General features: G+C 38.2%; 1 protein-coding gene across 3 annotated transcripts in view; it reads left to right on the top strand.

Moving 5' to 3' along the window:
- Nucleotides 1-19,880, top strand: part of KIF13B (kinesin family member 13B) — a 196,123-nt gene that overhangs the window by 83,251 nt on the left and 92,992 nt on the right. For all 3 annotated transcript variants that reach the window (XM_032855722.1, XM_032855721.1, XM_032855720.1), the window contains exons 11-13: nt 9,181-9,393; nt 11,016-11,126; nt 14,017-14,151. In XM_032855722.1, the coding sequence (XP_032711613.1) occupies nt 9,181-9,393; nt 11,016-11,126; nt 14,017-14,151 (459 nt within the window). The remainder of the gene's footprint in view (nt 1-9,180; nt 9,394-11,015; nt 11,127-14,016; nt 14,152-19,880) is intronic.

Here is a 19,880-nt window from a genome sequence, read left to right as displayed (position 1 = left end):
TACCAATGTTCAAATTTAAAATCATTAGTCTCTCATAGGATAATCATAGATTTAATAGATTAAGTACCTGATTCACTAGAACCTGGAAGCAAAGGGATTTGGGGCACAATGAACAACACAGTTGCCTTTGAGATTTTGGGATGTAAAAGAGGAACCTCGTGCTAATCTGATAGTGATTGAGTCATAGGAAAGGATTTCCACTGTCTTATAGACTCAGCTGGACTACTCTGTCTTTCTCACAGACTCCTTTTGTTTGACTGACATTTTGGACCTTGTTTTTCTGATTAACATCAAGAGTACTCATGATCACTTTACTTTTAGTTTCTTCATGTTGTTTAAGGATACAGAATAGAGCACACAGTCATTCATTTGTTAATTGATTTAGTATGTTTGGGAGAAATGGAAGTGAGAAAGAACAAAAACTGTAAAGTGCTATGACAAGAACATAAAGAAATGTGGGACCCTCCTTGCCCTCTAATTGCTCAGGGTCTGGTAGGGCAGATAAGATGTGTACACAAAATGTTATAACAAGAGTCAGTGATTCCATGAGAGAGATGGTAAGGACATGTAATAGGAGTTTGGTGAAGAGAGAGGCTATTTTCAGCTCTCTTTGTCTTCAAATTTCCCTTTAGTTTATGGAAGTGGTGTGGTGAATTGGATATTGGACTGGGAGCTAGATGATAGAAAATCCAGTGACAGTTTAACTCTGTATAGGGTTGCCAACCTGCAACAAAATATTTTACTCAATACTTCTTTCTCTTTTCTATTTTTTTTTAAATGAAGAAATAATTTTATGAGCCCTGTGTTGTATTGTGATGAGTTATTCTCTCATCAGTCAAGAATTTACTGAACACCTGTTACTCAACTGTGGTAGTGAATATACTACCACATATATATGGAATATAAAGATGAGTTAAGCACAGGTTCGCTTAGTAGAAGACACAGCTTTTTTTTTTTGTTGGCTATTCCTAAATTTTATTTTAATTCCGGTATAGTTAACATATAGTGTTACATTTAATTTCAGGTGTACAATACAGTGATTCAGCACTTCATATATCACCCAGTGCTCATCACAAGTGCACTCCTTAATCCCCATCACTTATTTCACCCATCACCGCCCCCCCCCCGCAACCAGGAACCATCAGAGTTTGTTCTCTGTAATTAAGAGTTGGCTTCTTGATTTGTCTCCCTCTTTCCCTTTTTTTTGGTCCCCTTTGCTTGTTTGTTTTGTTTCTTAAATTCCACATATGAATGAGATCATATGGTGTTTGTCTTTCTCTGACTAATTTTGCTTAGCATTGTACTCTCTAGCTCCATCCACATCTTTGCAAATGGCAAGATTTCATTCCTTTTTATGACCAAATAATATCCCATTGTGTATATATACTGCATCTTCTTTATCCATTCATCTGTTGATGGATACTTGGGCTGCTTTTGTAATTTGTCTATTATAAATAATGCTGTTATATACATAGGGGTGTATATATCCCTTTGAATTAATGTTTTTGTATTTTGGGGTAAATACCAGCAATGGGATTTCTGGATTGTAGGGTAGTTTTTTGTTTTTTGTTTTTTTTTTAAGATTTTATTTATTTATTTGACAGGCAGAGATCACAAGTAGGCAGAGAGGCAGGCAGAGAGAGGAAGGGAAGCAGGCTCCCCGCTGAGCAGAGAGCTTGATGTGTGGCTCGATTCCAGGACCCTGGGATCATGACCCGAGCAAGGCAGAGGCTTTAACCCACTGAGCCACCCAGGAGCCCCTGGGTAGTCCTATTTTTAACTTTTTGAGGAACCTCCATATTGTTTTCCAGAGTGCAGCAGTTTGCATTCCCATCCACAGTGCAAGAGGGTTCCTTTTTCTCCACATGCTTACCAACACTTGTTTCTTGTGGTTTTGATTTTAGCTATTCTAACAGGTGTGAGGTGATACCTCATTGTAGTTTTGATTTGTATTTCCGTGATGATGAGTGATATTGAACATCTTTTCGTGTATCTGTTGGCCATCTCTATGTCTTTGGAGAAATGCCTATTCCTGTTGTCTGCCCATTTTTTAATATTGGATTTTTGTTTTGTTTTGTTTTTGGTGTGGATTTGTGTAAGTTCTTTATATATTTTGGATACTAACCCTTTATCAGATAAGTCATTTGCAAACATCTTCTCCCATTGAGTAGGTTGCCTTTAAACTTTGTTGATTGTTTCCCTCACTGTGCAGAAGCTTTTTATTCTGAGGTAGTCCTAATAGTTTATTTTTGCTGCTATTTCCCTTGCCTCAGGAGACTTGTCTAGAAAAATGCTGTTAGAGCTGATGTCACAGACATTTCTGCCTATACTCTCTTCTAGAATTTTTTGTGATTTTAGGTGACACATTTAGGTCTTTAATCCATTTTGAATTTATTTTTGTGGATGGTGTAAGAAAGTGGTCCAGTTTCCTTCTTTAGCATGTAACTGTTCGGTTTTCCCAACACTACTTTTTGAAGAGACTTTCTTCTTCCCAATGCATATTCTTTTCTGCTTTGTCAAAGATTAATTGGCCATATAATTATGGGTTTAATTCTGGGCTTTCTAGTCTGTTCTGTTGATCTATATGTCTGTTTTTGTGCCAGTACCATTCTGTTTTGATTAGTACAGCTTTGTAATATAACTTGAAATCCAAAATTGTGATACCTTCAGCTTTTGTTTTTCAGAATTACTTTGGCTATTTGGGGTCCTTTATGGTTCCATACAAATTTTCAGATTGTTTTTTCTAGCTCTGTGAAAACTGCTATTGATACTTTGATAGGAATTGCATTAAATGTGTAGATTTCTTTGGCTGAAATAGACATTATAACAATATTTATACTTCCAAGGTGACACAACTTTTTTTTTTACTTTAAAATTTATTTTATTTTTTTTTCAGTGTTCCAAAATTCATTGTTTATGCACCACACCCAGTGCTCCATGCAATATGTGCCCTTCATAATACCCACCACCAGGCACACCCCACCTCTCATCCCCCCTCCAAAGTCCTCAGTTTGTTTCCAAGGTGACACAACTTTGACTTGGCCCATGACATGTTTGTAAAGGAAGTTGGGTTTTCTCCTAGCTTCTACTCTCTCAAAGGGTTACTGGTGTTCAACTTTACTTCTAAAACTCTGCATGCCATTTGGGCATGCTTTATTTATTTATTTATTTATTTTTTAAGATTTTATTTATTTGACAGACAGAGATCACAGGTAGACAGAGAGGCAGGCAGAGAGAGAGGAAGGGAAGCAGGCTTCCCGCTGAGCAGAGAGCCTGATGCGGGGCTCGATCCCAGAACCCTGGGATCATGACCTGAGCCAAAGGCAGAGGCTTTAACCCACTGAGCCACCCAGGCGCCCCTGGGCATGCTTTATTAAGTGAAACTGGCCGCAGTGGAAAATCAGGTAGCGTACTTCCTTTGGCCAAAATGCAAAAAAAAAAATTTAGAAATTTAAAACAAAAAGATAAATTAGCAAAGTTTGATAATTAAAAACCACTTGTGGGTAACTCTTAGATTTAAGGGGTATTACAAAACATTTCACTACCAAGAAAATAATTGTGCTGGTCTTCACATATCAATAACTAACTTTGAAATCTCATTTGTTTAATTTCCAGAAGGAATTTTGATAAGATACTTACTTCTTCCTTAGACTTCCCACAGAAATATTTCCTGATCATTCATGATTATTCCCTGCATGTGCCTGATTGAAAAGATGTAATATTTACTGTTCTGTTGTTCCAGTGTTATTACCTCAGTCCATTTAAACAAACGCTAGGAAATATCTTTTATCAGATTAATTCACAGACTTAAAGTTGCCTGGGTAATTCTTGAGGATCCATTCCATAGGCTGGAGGCAGGAGAATCAAGTACCATGCAAAGCGCTTCATGTGCATGATCTCATTGACTTCTCAGAAGGCAAATGGTAGTGTTCTCATTTTACAGAAATGACAGTGGTCGCAGAAACAAGATTGGAATCAGGGCTGACCTCACTCCCCATTTTCTCTTGCCTAGGCTATATATTGTACATCTTGCAAAATGTACATTTTGCATTAGAAGGAGAAGCACTTTACTCTTAACCAAATTTTAATAGAAACTTGTGAAAATACTTGAACTGAGGAAAAAAACTGAACATTTTAAAAACTCACTTTAACTTCTGTTTAGTAAAATTAAGCTGTAATTGTAACCTCTGTGTGTTAATTGTTGGGCTTAAAAAAATGAAGTTTTCTTGATTTTTATCATACTTTTTACTTAAAAAACATTTCACCTTCACAAGTGGGGCATTTTTACAAAACTTATTCTGATGTCTGCACAACTTTCCCAAAGACCTCTTGGAATCCACTGATACACAAATCATTCTCCTTTAAAGTGGCTTTTATGTTCCTTTTGCTCTCTCCTTCTTTAATTCTAAATTAGTCAAACTCTCCCTGATCCTTGTTCGATTTTGTATGATTCTAGTGTACTCCAGCCTATCACTGAACTCATAAAATTGCTCATCCTTTATAAGGTTTGCAGTTTCTTTTAAAAGTGTTTTTTGCATTGTATTTGCATTATAATTGTGTTATGCTCTTGATATTTACAACATCTGGGATTCAGAGAAAATGACTGCCCTTGGTGATTTGGTGGGGGATGGATGTGAGTGCTCTTCTCACTCTCTCTAGCTCTTCTCCTGGTGGGTGGAGTGGTTACTCGTTTGGTAAGTGGTCAGTGGAGAACCATTTCTTATTAAGAGGTTTTCTGCTTCTCAGTGTAACCTTCTAAATATGAACCTCTTAACGTCAAATAATTTCTGGTAATAAATGCTCAAATAATGAGTATCTTTTGACTCAATCCACCTTTTTCCATTATTACTGCCACTTATCTAATGAAGGTGACTTCCATCTCTTGCCTGGATGATTGAAACATCTCCCTCAAGCTTTCTATTCCATTTTTTATAGTAAGTTATCATATCCTAAAGTTAATACTCTTTTTAAACTTCAGTCTCTTCAATAACTCTCTTATAGGCCATTTTGATAAAGTTCAAATTCTTTCATGACTTGTAATTTACTAGGCCTTCAGTAATTTGACCCCTCCCTCTTAGGCATTAGAAAATGGTTCATCTTGTTCTTGCTATGATCAGTTCTAGGTACGTGATGAGTGCTCTAACTTCTAGGAATTTACTCTCACTCTGTTTGGAACATTCTCCCTCCTCTTTTCAGTCTCTCCTCTTACTTCCCTCCCCTCGAGCCTTTATCTGGATGATGCTTATTCAATATCTTTAGGTCTCAGATGTCACTTTCCCTGAAAGTCGTCCCTAACCTTTCAAGGTTAGGCTTTCTGCTCGTTGTGTTTTCTACGGCCATGCTGTGTTTATCCCTACTCTAGTTCTTACCATATAGTGTTTGCTCACCAGCGTTACCCTTTAGGTGCTGGACTCTATGAAGAGCTGAGTGAAGGAGTACTTTGAGCTCTGCTCTGAACTAGCGTTTATGACCTTCGGTTAAGTCTGCCAGTCTTCCTGGGTCTCAATTTCTCATCTGTAAAGTGCAGTAGTTTCGTTAGATGACTTCAAAGTGTTCTTTCAGCTTTAAAAAATCCTGCCTTCCAGAATTCAGTTTCTTTCCTGTGTCCATTTAATTTGCAGTTGCTGCATTTGCAACAAAGCTCATCTGATTTGCCTAATTAAACAATTAAAGAGTAACAAGAAGCTTTATACTTTCTCCTTGAATGAGTGCCAGTTCTTTTGTTGCTGTTTCCTTCTTGCTGATGGCATGGGGCCATTTTTGAATATAAGCATATTGTTACTCATGCACAAGGGCTTTTAAAGTATCAAGTATTTGTCCTTTGCCAGGTTTCCTTTTCTCAGCACAAGTTGAAGCACAGTATCCATGCCTTTTCCCCTTGTTCGCTACTGTCTGAAATCCCCTTTTACCCAGTAGTATTTGCTGTTCACGTGGGCTAACAGAATGCAGTAGATCCTGAATGGCAGCACTCCCCGTGGTGTTGCGAGTGACTGAACTATAATTGGAGAGGTCATTCCTGTGATCTTTATATATAACGTTGGAATTTCATTCATGTGCATCTTGACATTCCTTTGGAAGTTGCCAAAGCTGGGCATTAACGGTGTGAGATCAGTGTCTGGAAGCAAAGAAGAAAGCAAGCCATCATGCAGACTTGGCGGGAGTCACTTCTGCCTTCTAGAGCCCAGATTACGTATGCTTCCTTCCTTTTCATGCGTTAGAGTATATTTCCTTTGGAAGTATAATTAAGCTGTGTTTTCTATGGAAAACTGAATTTTCTTTAGTGGATTGTCACATTGTCAATCACACACACACATTGTCTGTGATTGTATTGAATTGTTAGCATTACCTAGGGAATTATTTTGTCTCTGGCAGTAGGACAGAATAACTTGGAAAGCTGTCTGGCCACTTTACTTGTTCCCCAGGTCTGAGCTCTCTATGTTGCCAAGTGTTACTTGGTTACTGTGTAATTGTGGGTAGCTCTGGGAGAGTAGAAGTCATATTGGACTTGAAAGCGGAATACCACTGGATAAGAGTATTGTTTAGTTTACTAGGTCTGGATTTTTAGGCAGAATATTTGACCTTTTTTGTTTAGAACAAACCTCTGGGTTTTTTTTTAATCAGAAAAATAATCCAGTTCACAAAAGACTGAGAGACTAGGTAAAATCTGTCCTGACATGGTGTAAATCACAGATTGCACAGACAAATTTTAGATATGTTGATATTGGAAAAACTTTGTATCTTCAGAAGTAAGAATTTTATATCTGTTAATGCTGCCCAAAGTAGAGTTGGCTTTCTTACAACCTGTGGTTCCCCATATTGCCTTGTTTGAGTCTTTTCTCTATCTTGAGAATCTATAATTCAGTGATATTCTCTTGCTGAAAGAGGGTATGGAGTCTCTTTTTTTGGTTAATTCTTTTCATCTTGGGATGGTATGTTAGTGTATTATTAGTTATCTATTGCTGTGGAACAGATTATCTCTAAAACTTAACAGCTAGAAACAACAGCCATTTATTATGGGTCAGGATTCTGGGTGTGGTCTAAGTAAGTGGTTCCTGCAGGGGTCTCACGTGGCTGCAATCAAAATGTTACCGGGGTAGTCAGTACAAGGTTTGACTGGGTTGCATCTGCTCACCTATGTGGTTGTTGGCAGGCTTCAGATCTGTTTCCAAATTCACTCCTGAGGTCTCTTCATAGGGTCACCTCACCTCCTGAGAGTGTTTCCCAAGAGTGAGAGAAAACACCTGTAACTGAGGCCATGATCTTTTTAGAATCTCATCTCAGAAGTGACATGCTATCGCTTCTGCTCTGTTCTGTTCCTTAGAGGTAAATCAGATGTCCTGCCTACACTGAAGGGAAGGGGCTAGGGGTTGAGGTAGGAATACCAGGGGTTAGGGCCCATCAGGGGCTGTCTGAGAGGCTGCCTGTGGCAGGTGGATTACATACAGCCTTTGGGTGGTGAAGCAGAGTCAGGGTGGACTTGATTTCTAGTTTTGTAATTCTGAGTTATATTTAGTTATTTTTTAATGTTCTCAAGTGGAAGTAGTTTTTTGAATTTGTTGGCGCCCATTCTAAAGCCTGTTTCACCAGACCGATCAGTGTTAGCATAATAAAAATGAGTGTCTTTTCTTTAGCCCCCTTGCCTGAACTGTAGAAATGGTTGCATAGTGCTCCATATCACTCGGCATTAGGGAAATACAAATCAAAACCACAATGAGATACCACCTCACACCAGTCAGAATGGCTAAAATTAACAAGTCCGGAAATGACAGATGCTGGCGAGGATGCGGAGAGAGGGGAACCCTCCTACATTGTTGGTGGGAATGCAAGCTGGTGCAACCACTCTGGAAAACAGCATGGAGGTTCCTCAAAATGTTGAAAATAGAACTACCCTATGACCCAGCAATTGCACTGCTGGGTATTTACCCTAAAGATACAAATGTAGTGATCCGAAGGGGCACGTGCACCCGAATGTTTATAGCAGCAATGTCTACAATAGCCAAACTATGGAAAGAACCTAGATGTCCATCAACAGACGAATGGATAAAGAAGATGTGGTATATATATACAATGGAATACTATGCAGCCATCAAAAGAAATGAAATCTTGCCATTTGCAACAACATGGATGGAACTAGAGGGTATCATGCTTAGCGAAATAAGTCAATCGGAGAAAGACAACTATCATATGATCTCCCTGATATGAGGGAGAGGAGATGCAACATGGGGGGTTAATGTGGTAGGAGAAGAGTAAATGAAACAAGTTGGGATTGGGAGGGAGACAAACCATAAGTGACTCTTAATCTCACAAAACAAACTGAGGGTTGCTGGGCAGAGGGGGGTTGGGGGGGTTATGGACATTGGGTAGGGTATGTGCTATGGTGAGTGCTGTGAAGTTTGTAAACGTGGAGATTCACAGACCTGTACCCCTGGGGGAAAAAAAAATATATATATATATGTTTATAAAAAATAAAATTATAAAAAAAAAAAAAAAAGAAATGGTTGCATAGAAGATAAGCCTGTTTTTTTAGTTTTTGAAGTGCTGTCAGAGGGAATAAAATCAGGTACCTTCAACATATCTTTTATTTTATAAGACTATAATTACATCTTATGTTTGAAAAAGTTTGCAAGGTACTTGATAGCTTGTAACAGCAACATTTTCTCTGCCATTATTTAACCTTCACAGAGATTCCAAGTACATGGCATTATGAGGTAGATTGTAGGTAATCACTTTTTGATCAGATAAGAAATAATATCACGATTGTTCAGTTTCTCTAAGGAAGTACATGGCATTATGGAGTAGATTGTAGGTAATCACTTTTTGATCAGATAACAAATATCATGATTTCTTAGTTTCTCTAAGGAAGATTTTTAGGCATTTAAGAAATCATTGTTTTTTGAGTAGCCTGCTTAGAACCAATTGTTATTAAACTGAAATAAATGTAGGCTTCCTTGTATTTCCCTGTCTTTTCTTAAAAACCAGATCTCCCTTCTGCGGAAAAGTAGCTTAGCAGAGAAGAGCGAGCATGGGACATGCATGAGTCAGTATATCTGTTGTAGTCCTACCTTTGCCCTTTAATATATGTCTGACCTTGGTATGTTCTCTCACCCTGTCTGACTTCAACTTCCTCTATGATGTTTTCTTCCAACTTAAAAATCCTACTCAATTTCTCTCTTCATCTAGGACAGTCTTGGGGGTAACAGCAAGACAGCCATGGTGGCCACTGTCAGTCCAGCAGCTGATAACTATGATGAAACCCTTTCAACTCTGCGGTATGCAGATCGAGCCAAGAACATCGTGAACCATGCTGTGGTGAATGAGGATCCTAATGCACGAATTATCCGGGATCTCCGGGAAGAAGTAGAAAAGCTCCGAGAGCAGCTAACCAAAGCAGAGGTATAAGGCACAGTCAAGCCACACATTGTGGGTCTAGGAAAATCTAGAATTTGAATTTTCTTCCCCTTATCTGTAAGTGATAAGTACTCCACTTAGAATTTTTGAGTTTCCTATAGGAAGAGGAAACTTGAGATGAGTAATAAGTAAAGACAGATAGTCATAGTTGAAATTTATAGAGTTTTTACAGGTGTGAGAGGATTGAATAGGAAGAGAGAATAAAGGGAATTGAGAAAATGTTTCTACAGTATAGGCAGGAGACAAGAAGGGAGAGGTATAACTAAGAATAAGGGAGAGAGGGAGAGAGATGCTTGATACACAAAGTATGCAATTTTAGTGCAGAAAAGACTGACTGGAAGAGGACTCAAGCAGATACTTGTTGTATCATTTGTTTACTGGTTGAAGGCAGAATGGAAATCTTAAGGAGTTTTTCCACATCTTAATAATCTAGTTTTTCCATGTTGTGGTTTAATTATGTTTGTAGAAAAAATATTTTATAGGAGAAATACCCATCTATTTAGGGATGCCTGGGTGGCACAGCCAGTTAAGTGTTGGACTCTTGGCTTTGGCTCAGGGTCATGGGATCGAGCTCCATGTTGGGCTCTGCATTCAGTGGGGAGTCTGCTTAAGATTCTCTCTCCCTCGGGGCGCCTGGGTGGCTCAGTGGGTTAAAGCCTCTGCCTTCGGCTCGGGTCATGATCCTTTTTCAAAGGTGAAATAAAATACCAGATTCAGGATCTCTATTTTAATTAGTATTCTATTCCCATGATCAGCCCTGTGGGACTCTTTCCTGGGATTGGGACCATAGCCCTTTTCTTTTTTATAACCTGTTTGCTGGTAGTAAGTTGGTAAAATACATGGTCAAAACAATTGTGTTGGTCATATTTTTGCCCTTTGAAATTTATCTTTTTTTTTACAGGGATAATTTTACAGTTCATCAGGATTCTTTGAAATTTTGTTTCCATCTTCCTGGTATTAATACCACTGTTCAGTTTACAACATGTGCAGATTTCATGTGTATGTACTTGAATCAATAGCTGAAGTCATGAGTAGAGACTAGAATGAATCCCATGTATGAGTCTAAATACACGGACCTATTGGGATTTAAAAATAAGCCATTGAGAGCTTAAATGTTCTGTCTCTCTAAATGTAATTAGATCTTGGGGTGCCTGGGTGGCTCAGTCATTAAGCATCTGATTTCAGCTCAGGTCATGATTCCGGGGTCCTGGGATAGAGCCCTGCATCAGGCTCCCTATTCATTGGGAAACCTGCTTCTCCCTCTCGCACTCCCCCTGCTTGTGTCCCCTCTCGCTGTCAAATAAATAAATAAATAAATCTTAAAAAGAATAAATGTAACTAGATCTTCACAGTGACAGTAGATTGGAAGAACACAGGTGAGTCTTCCTTTCAAGCCCACCTTGGGTAACTGAGTGAGCTTGTGGGATGCATAGAGTCTGGTTGCTGTGTGTCAGTCACATTCATCGTTCTGGCTTAGGTAGATCAGAGAGCTCGGTGAATTATAGAGCTGAGAGCAGCCAGATTGTTACTATTATCCTTTTGGATTTAGTTAATGCTTTCTTCAGGGCATGGTACAGATATTTCATGAAATAAACATTTTCTTATAGGCAATGAAATCTCCAGAACTAAAAGACCGACTAGAAGAATCAGAGAAGCTAATCCAGGAAATGACTGTGACCTGGGAGGAGAAACTGAGGAAAACTGAGGAGATTGCACAGGTTCGTGTTTCCTAATTAAAGCAAGAGAAAGCTTGTGGCAGTTTGTGCAATGCAACTTACGGCGTTTCTGGTTCCTTTTTTGATTTTTAGCTTTGAAGATGGCAAATCTAGCACCAGTAATAAGAAACTAGATCCAAGAGTCTATTTCACAAAGTTAATTTAAAGGCTAAAGAAGACATAATTATAATTAGTAGTTCATTATGTAAGAAATATACTTAGAGACATAAACATTTTTTAAATGAAGTAGCTACTTTGTAGTCTCTGACTCTAAACCCCCAATTCTATTAAGTGCTTTGCAGTCCTAAGGAACTTAACCATATTACAACATTATTAGTTTCAGATACTCGGTTATAAGCCTTTGGCTTTATTATGACAACTTAATAAAAGTAATATGAAATACCTAAATCTGAGCTATCTATTGTGTTTAAAATACTTAATAGAGGTAGAGTTGTGCAATTTTAGGGAACCTTAGCATTTGGAAAGAATCCTAAATGTCCAGTTGTCTACTTAGTAAAAGACTTGCTCCATGACATTCTTTTTAGGTAGGTATTCAGTCTCTGTTTTAGGAATATACATGGTAATGTGGAGGCCAGTGCCCTGTCAAGCAATCTTATCATGATTGGACAGCTCTGATGACTCCAATAGTAGCTATTTAATCAGAATCTTTTATTCTTTCATTTCCATTCATGGTCCTTAGTTTGTTCTTCAAACCTAAGAGAATGGGTGTCCCACATACATACAGTAAGTGAGAGTAATAATAGCAAATATGTATTACGTACACTGTGTTGGGCCCTATGCTAAGTACTTTTAAATAGAGTATTTTATTTAAGCCCCCCAACAGTCCTACAAGACAGGGACAGTCATTACCCAGATATTTAAGGTAACCTCTGTCTTTTCCCCCTCCTTTTCTAAAGTTAAAAATCTCTAGTGTTTTCAACTCTTCCTCATATTAGTAAATACACAGAACTTGCTACTTTTGTCACCCAGCAGGTTCCATCTTTAAATGTGCTGCCCAGAATCAATGTGTATATCAGATATTGTAGGATGGTACTACTATTATGTAGCATAAAGTGGATGTTTTATTAGCGCAGACTAATTTTTACATGTTTTTTATTATCATCATTTCCAAAATAGATAAAAACAGGAGAAGAGTATAATGGATCCACTTGTGGCATCATCCAGTTTCACTGAGATCAACATATGACCATCTGGTCTTATCTGTTTCCCAACACTGAGTTATTTTAATGCATATCCTTCAAATTACAGAGAAGAGAATAGTCCAGTGTATGAACTTTATTTCTCATTTTATACTCACTTTTTGTTTTTCATAAATTATAAGTCAGTCTAATAATTACCCAACTTAAAACTAATTTGTGTGAGCCTTTTTGAGCTACTCCAAAAGTAAACATTGACTTTGAAATGGTATTGTATTTGCATTGCTTTGCTGATGGAAGGCAGGGTAGGTCTAAGTGAAATTGCGTTGCTAATGCTGGTAAATTGTTATCATTAGCATCTTTCCTTACTTAACTGTTCTCTTCTCCATCCGACATCCCTTTTGAGGAGGGTGCCTGATTTTATCCAACACTTCATTTAACACCTTATCTTTGCAAGCCTCCAGGCTTTCTGCTGCTGACCTTGCTTCTCCTCTCTCATGGAAAAAGACCTGGTCTGTTGGTCACTGACCTTTTTGCAGAAGAGACTAGCATTTCCCAAAATGCATTTCTGGTGGTATAGCCACCAGTTGTTAATAAGTCTTCTGGGAAGAAAAATGGTCCATGGTCAGATAACTTTGGGACGGTATCCCTAAAAATAGCAGAATCCTCAGGCTGTAATTCAGTTGTACTGCAAACTTACTATGTGGCCTTAGTAAAATGACTTAGCTTTTCTTGTCTTTCCTCAGAATCAAAGGCTTTTGGTGGCTGTGACTCATTATCACTTGCTATTTATGTATAGTCAAAGACCCCCCTGCTCTGCCCCTATTCATATACCTTAATCTTAGACTACTGGTTGCAGGAGTCTATATCCCCCTCTGTGTATACCTTTGTATATCGTTTGGATTCAGAGACAGGTAGGCACAAAGAAGAAAGGTTCATATTCTTAGGAAAATAATACTTGAATGCATATGCAATTTTTATTTTGATACATTCACAAGATTAACATTTTGAGCCGTCACTGTGTATGACGCACCGTGCTAGGTGCTAGGAATTCACAGTGGATGTATGGGATCCCTGCCTTCATAGAGAAATAATCAAGTAAACAAGTATGAGTTACCAAGTATGAGAACAAGTATGCTTCAGATAGAAGAGACAGGTGTAAAATCTGTTCAGCTAGGGAGCGCATTCTTGATCCTTTCGGGAATCTGGAAGAGTTCCATATAACTCTTTGAGAGTATATAAGCCTTTGAGAGTAGGAATGGTAAGACATGAAGATGGAAAGGAAACGGGCCAGATCAAGGGCCTATGGACTTTGTTGAGGGAGTTGGCTTTTATCCTGGCTGGGAATTCACCGCGGCTGTCTCGCAAGAGAGTGTATTAAAAATTTGGCCTTATGGAAAGATTACGTTTGGTAAAACAGCTTTGCTCAGATGTACAGAATTAAATGAGAGAGACAAATTTAAGATGTTAGGTATTTTCAAGAGTGAAAATTGAGAACTCAGTAGAATATTTGGTTGCTATTGGTAATGCCTTTATTTCTCAAAATAAAGTTGTAGTTAACAAGATAAAATAACATATAGTTTGGAAAGAGAAAAAAATGCAGTGATCTATAATACCAGGTCCTAAGATAACATACTTTAATTATACAGTTATTTAATAATTATTCCAATGTATGGCCTTTTATATCTTGCTGTATCAATAGTTATGGAAGTAATAGTTTTCTAATACATTTACAGGAGCGACAGAAACAGCTTGAGAGTCTTGGAATATCTCTTCAGTCTTCTGGGATTAAAGTTGGGGATGATAAATGCTTCCTTGTTAATCTGAATGCTGATCCTGCTCTGAATGAACTTCTGGTTTATTATTTAAAGGTGAGGTAACAGGCTTTGCTACCATTTCCTACAACAATATAGAACAGTGTTTCATAGTATTTTTTTAGACTTGGAGAGCCATGCTTATTCCAAAATAATGAGAATTAGCAAATTGTTTAAATTGAAGTGTAGAAAATCTTGAGTTTCTGAGACTAATTTCCCTTTTTATTTATTTTTAAGATTTATTTATTATTTTAGAGAGAAAAATAGAGTGGGTGTGGGGAAGGGGCAGAGGAGAGGGAGAGAGAGAATCTCTAGCAGACTCCCTGTTGAGCAGAGAGCCTGATGTGGGGCTCCATCCCACAGCCCTGAGATCACCACCTGAGCAAGTACCAAGAGCTGGATTCTCAACGGACTGAGCCATCCAGGTGCCCCTGGGATTAGTGGCTCTTTTTAGTTTTCGAGTGATGTAATTTAACCTAGTAATATAAAAAATAATATTCTGATGTTACTTTCAAGAAATTAAGTAACTTTAGCTACTTTTATTGACTGTGATTTATATCAGGGAGTTAAGTAGGTAACTTTAAAGCTTAAAGAAGGACTTTTAAAACTAAATGATTTATTAGTAGACTGAAGCTTTCATGGTTTATATGAAGCACACCTTTTTTGTGAGTGGTTAGATTATAAAAGGAAATGTTTATTTATTAATTTTTTTAAAGGAAATGTGAATGGAAGTTATGGTGTAGGGCCACCTACTATGAATTTTGTGTTTTCAGTAATTTAGGAAAATTTAAGAATTTGGATTATCAACTTATAAAAAAAAGAATAGGTCACTTAGAGACTGAGAGGGTCAGAGTATGGAATAGAAAAAAACCCAAATAGTTATGTACATTGAAACCTGAAATTGTGGGACATATCAGGGAGGCAAGAGACAACTTTAGAATGAGCCAGAATCCTGAGCCACTACATAAATTATGAGGAGCTCACAATCACCTTGTCATGCCCAGAGCATAAATGAATTAGGTAATGGACTATACGATTCTGACATGTGGTTAATAAATACTAGGAGGAAATCCTCCCCCCCCTATAATATAGGCACTTAAATAGTAGGTTTAACTAAGATGACTAGGAAGTTAAAGATGAGCTGGTAAAGTGTTTACTGTTATAAAATTTAAAAAAAAAATGTGGCTTCGTGTCTAGGAAGACTAAAGAATTCATGACACATTAGCTAGTTCCCCAGTTTTGATCAGAGATATCCTGGCATAATTGGTTTGTGTTATTTTGATAACGCCCCTTATTAATGAGTATCTGATGCCATGCTTTATTATGCTATGAATTAAATCACGTTTTTGATACATATAGCTTGTGTGCGCTCTCAGATGTTGCACTCGGGTGGGAGCAACATGAGAGTAGCAGGGAGATGACCTGCGTTTTTGTCTGGATGTGTGGTCTCAAGTCCATTGCCCCCTCTGGTCTACAGACTCCTCTATAAATGGGCGCTTTGTCTGGCTACCTCACAGGGTTCCTGTGAAAATTAAATGAGAATTGATATATACAAACACTGTGTGAACAGAAGCACTACATACAAATATCAAATATTGTGCATTTATTTGATGCTCTGTGTGGTATCTTATGTATATTATCCTTGTCTGTTGAAACAGAAGTTTAAATGATCACATCCTGTACTGTGTTTCTTAATGATGGTGGCTGCATTTTGCATTAGGGTTTCAGCCATAGACAGTCATATGCCTCAGGAGAGATGCAGCATAGAATAGGACTCAAATATTCTGCCCTTTTTATTTCTCCGAACTCTGAATTCTTTTTCTTTCTGATGTGATGAAGTTCAAATTGCAACACACAAACACATATGCCCAACAAGAAAAAAACCTGATTTATATCTGTTCCTTAACTATAAAATTAAACAAAGAAACTATTTAAAGACTTTTGGAGAGTAGTCAAAATATTTCTGGTCATCTCGTGTGGAGGTGTCAGGATTCTGTTTCAGATTGTGTGGTCAACCCTGTTTTGGCAGAGTTTGAGGCAGTGTTGATTTCTTGACTGCCCAAGCTCACCCCATGACAAAAGCATATTCATGACCAAGCACATTCAGAAGGATGATCTCAGTCCAAGAACAGTTTTTTGCTTCAGTAAAGTGATACCATGATGTGGGAAGGAGGAATTTGGAGGCTGAGTGTTTTGTTTTGTTTTGCTTTACTTTCTTCTTTCCTTTGAATTCCGAAATCAATTTAGGTGCTGGGCATATGACTTCACATCTCTGGGTGATTTTCAGCACCCTATGTATAAAATGAGGGCACTAGATTAAATGATCTCTGATGTTTTTTCTAGTTCCAAGTGGTCTGAGTCTCTTCCAGAACAGAATCCTCCATTTATTTTTTTGGTCTGGAACTGGCAGGGGTAGGGTATGGTGGCCAAACCATAGATGGAACATAACTCCTGAGATGATTTCGCATCTAATTTGCATGCATGGGCAGTCTCTGCCTTGCATGGCTTCAACACGCACAAATTCCAGTTACCACAATTTAGTAAATAATGTTGATGCCACTGCTGTTCTTGAGATTCTACCTATGCAGCCAGAGAAACTTAGTGAGGGTGAACTTACTGATGTAAGTTATGAAAGTGTGATGAGAAGGATGAAGATGTCCCAAAGGGAGTGACACCAGAGAAAACTTCCCATTGAAGGAGGCCTTAGAGGTATTTTGTAGCATCTAGACACAGAGGTTAAAATGGTAGATGCTTAGAAAGGAGTATCACAGTTTGCCAAGGAACAGAAAACATGCTCACTCCATATTGTAAGTTATATACCTATACAGAGAAGAAGAAGGCAAGCAGTGTTCAAACTACTCTTGATAAGTTTTTCACAAAGAAAATATTTTATATTTCAATGTGTCTAATATTCTAAATTATAGTAAACTAAATAGTTTTACTGTTTTTTCATTTCCTTATATATTGTAGCAGTAAGAGAATTCTTAATGTTTTTACAGACATTTAAGAAAGTCACAGAATAGGGGCACCTGGGTGGCTCAGTTGATTAAGCCCCTGCCTTTGGCTCAGGTCATGATCTCAGTGTCCTGGGAACCTGCATCAGGTTCTCTGCTAAGTAGGGAGCCTGCTTCCACCTCTCCCTCTACCTGCCTCTCTGCCTACTTGTGATCTCTCTCTCTCTGTGTCAATAAATAAATAAAATCTTTTTTTTTTTAAAAAGTCATATAATTGTGGTTTTCCCCATTGATTAAGATCTCCTTGCAAAAAGTTATTTTTACAACTCTGTGTTCTCAGGTAAAGCAAGGATTGCTTGTGATTCTGAGATGGTCTTGGAGACTTCTACCCAGTAACAGCCAAGCTTCTAGGGGGAAGCTTCTAGAGGGAAGAACTGCTTCCCCCACCTTAAAAACATGACGCTAGTTATACGCTTTGTTTTCTGAAGAGTTTTATAAACACTTATTAGAAAAAGAGGGGGGATCCGTGCCCAAATCCCAACATGTAGGGATGACCTCAATTAGTATTTAATAGTTTTATCACTATTCTCTAGATCTATTCCTATATGTATGTCTTTGGACTTAGAGTGATACATATTTTTACATTACAGAAATGGTATCATAGTATGATTGATTCTCAGCATGCCTTGGAATTATCCACCAAATCTTTCAGGAGGGCTATTTTGTTGATGCAGTTCTGCATCTGCTCTTCACAAGTCAGCTGTTAATGGCCTGGGAAACAAGGTTGATTCTGAAGGATTGGGGGCAAATTTTACATAGACACACTCAGTAAGGATTCATACCTTGATAAGTGATTCAGCAGCAGCTTGAAAGACATGTTGCTCATATCATTGAAAGTAAACCATCTGTTGGTATCTTGCCCAGTATTCAGTCGCTGACTGAGGGGTTCAGAATGGCTGAGGCACCAGCCAGACAGTGTTTCTGGAGCTGCAGGTTAGGTTTCAAGGAGCCCAAGAGGAGTAAGATAGGTAGGGCACATTAGGAGTTCTTGGGTGGGCAGCAGTCGGACCCCTGTGGTTTAGGGCTTGAATTCATAAAAGATGGGCAGGTACCTTCCTGCCTTTTTCACCTCAATTCCAGAACAGCTGTCTTTGGAGTCTTGGTTCTGTTAAGCCAGCATGACTTATTAAGGAATTTTGATTATTTAGATATGTGAGGAGTAACAAGTATTTTTCTCCTTAGTGCCCCTGATACTCACTTACCTTTTCCTTCAGAAATTATCTGAGGATGCTGATAAGTCTGAGGAACCTCATAGGCTTTACTAATATGCTGCTTTTCCTTCTTGTAGGCTCGGAAAAGCTTGCCCTGTGAAATACGTCACTAGTGGACAATTCCTGTCTCTCTTCATCTTCCTTTCTCTCCTCCCTCATTTTCACGTCCCCTTCTTCCTCGGTCTCTTTCTCTTTCTCCTTTAGGATTTAGTGGATGAAGGGGAGATTCTTAAAAAAGCTACATAAATAGTTGATTTATAAAGGAAGCAAGGTACTGTAATTCATAGAATAGTTAACTAATCATCGCCAGTGAAATTAAATTTAAATGGATGAAGAAAGATTAAAAGGCCATTTCTAGCCTTTGGCTGTTTCTGAGATTTTAAAATCTAGTATTTTATATTTGTTAAATTTTTCCTGAAAACTAGTATACTTTAAGAATCATTATATTCAGGGGTGCCTGGGCAGCGCGGTTGGTTGGGCATCCAACTATTGGTTTCAGCTCAGGTCATGATCTTGGGGACATGGGCTCAAGCCCTGCGGCCTGTGTCGGGCTCCATGCTTGAGGCAGAGTCTGCTTGAGACCTTTTCTCTCCCTCTGCCCCTCTCCCCCGGTGCATGCACTCTCTTTCTCTAAAATTAAACAGTCTTTAAAAAAAAAAAAAAGGCATGTATCACATCGAGATGGAAAAGCTACCACTGATTAACTTTATCTTATTTTGATTACCTTGTACATTCATAGCACTTACTTATTAGATAAACCTCTGCACCAATCTATGATAAGTTTATTTTTTTCCTCATGAGTATTTTTATTGCATTGCTTAGAGCAAAATAGGAGGAATTTATCAAAAAGCTTATTGTCCAACTTGTTTAAACATCAAACAGTAAGGCTTTGGCAGAATGAGCTTTTAAGGCTCAATGTTTTAGATTCCAGCCAATCATCATCCAAATCAGAATAGATTATAACCTCAAATGAGAGATTTAAGTTGTCTCTGAGATTGTAAGCACCAGAATTGGGATTTTGTCTTTCTTTTATCTCTAGCCATTCAGTGCCCATCTTTTAATACATGTTCAGTATAATATTTGTCGAAAAAGTGAAGTTTTCCTTCTAGAATTTGGATTAGACCTTTATATGCTTGTGTTCATATCTTATCTCCAGTAATTTTTAATTCAGTCTATGACCAGATACTTAGCGTCTGCCATGTATCATATGCTGTGCTCTTTGTTGGCAAAGATGCAGGACTCCTGTAAAGGTTGTTGTCTAAATAAAGGGGAAAAAAACATTTGTGCCACAGGTAGTAAAATGTGGTACACACTCTGAATATAATCAGGGTTCAGAGAAGGGAGAAGTAGGTGTCACTTAATGGTGAAACTTTCAAGTAGAAGATGAAGCTAGACCTGGGTATTTAAGACACTCTCATTTAGATGAAGGGAAGAGGAAGCATTTCAGGCAAAGAGAGCAAGAGCAAGGGCACAGATGGGGGCCTGAACCTGTGTGCAGTTGGAGATGTTAGTAGGAGTTGGTTCTACGCTCAAACTCCAACCTGGAATATATAGCTCAGGG

The sequence above is a fragment of the Lontra canadensis genome, unplaced genomic scaffold (assembly GCF_010015895.1).
Source record: "Lontra canadensis isolate GAN:19392208 unplaced genomic scaffold, GSC_riverotter_1.0 scaffold10, whole genome shotgun sequence".
NCBI classification, from domain to species: Eukaryota; Metazoa; Chordata; class Mammalia; order Carnivora; family Mustelidae; genus Lontra; species Lontra canadensis.
Note: the sequence above shows the minus strand (reverse complement) of the source record. Positions and strands in the feature narration are given on the sequence as shown.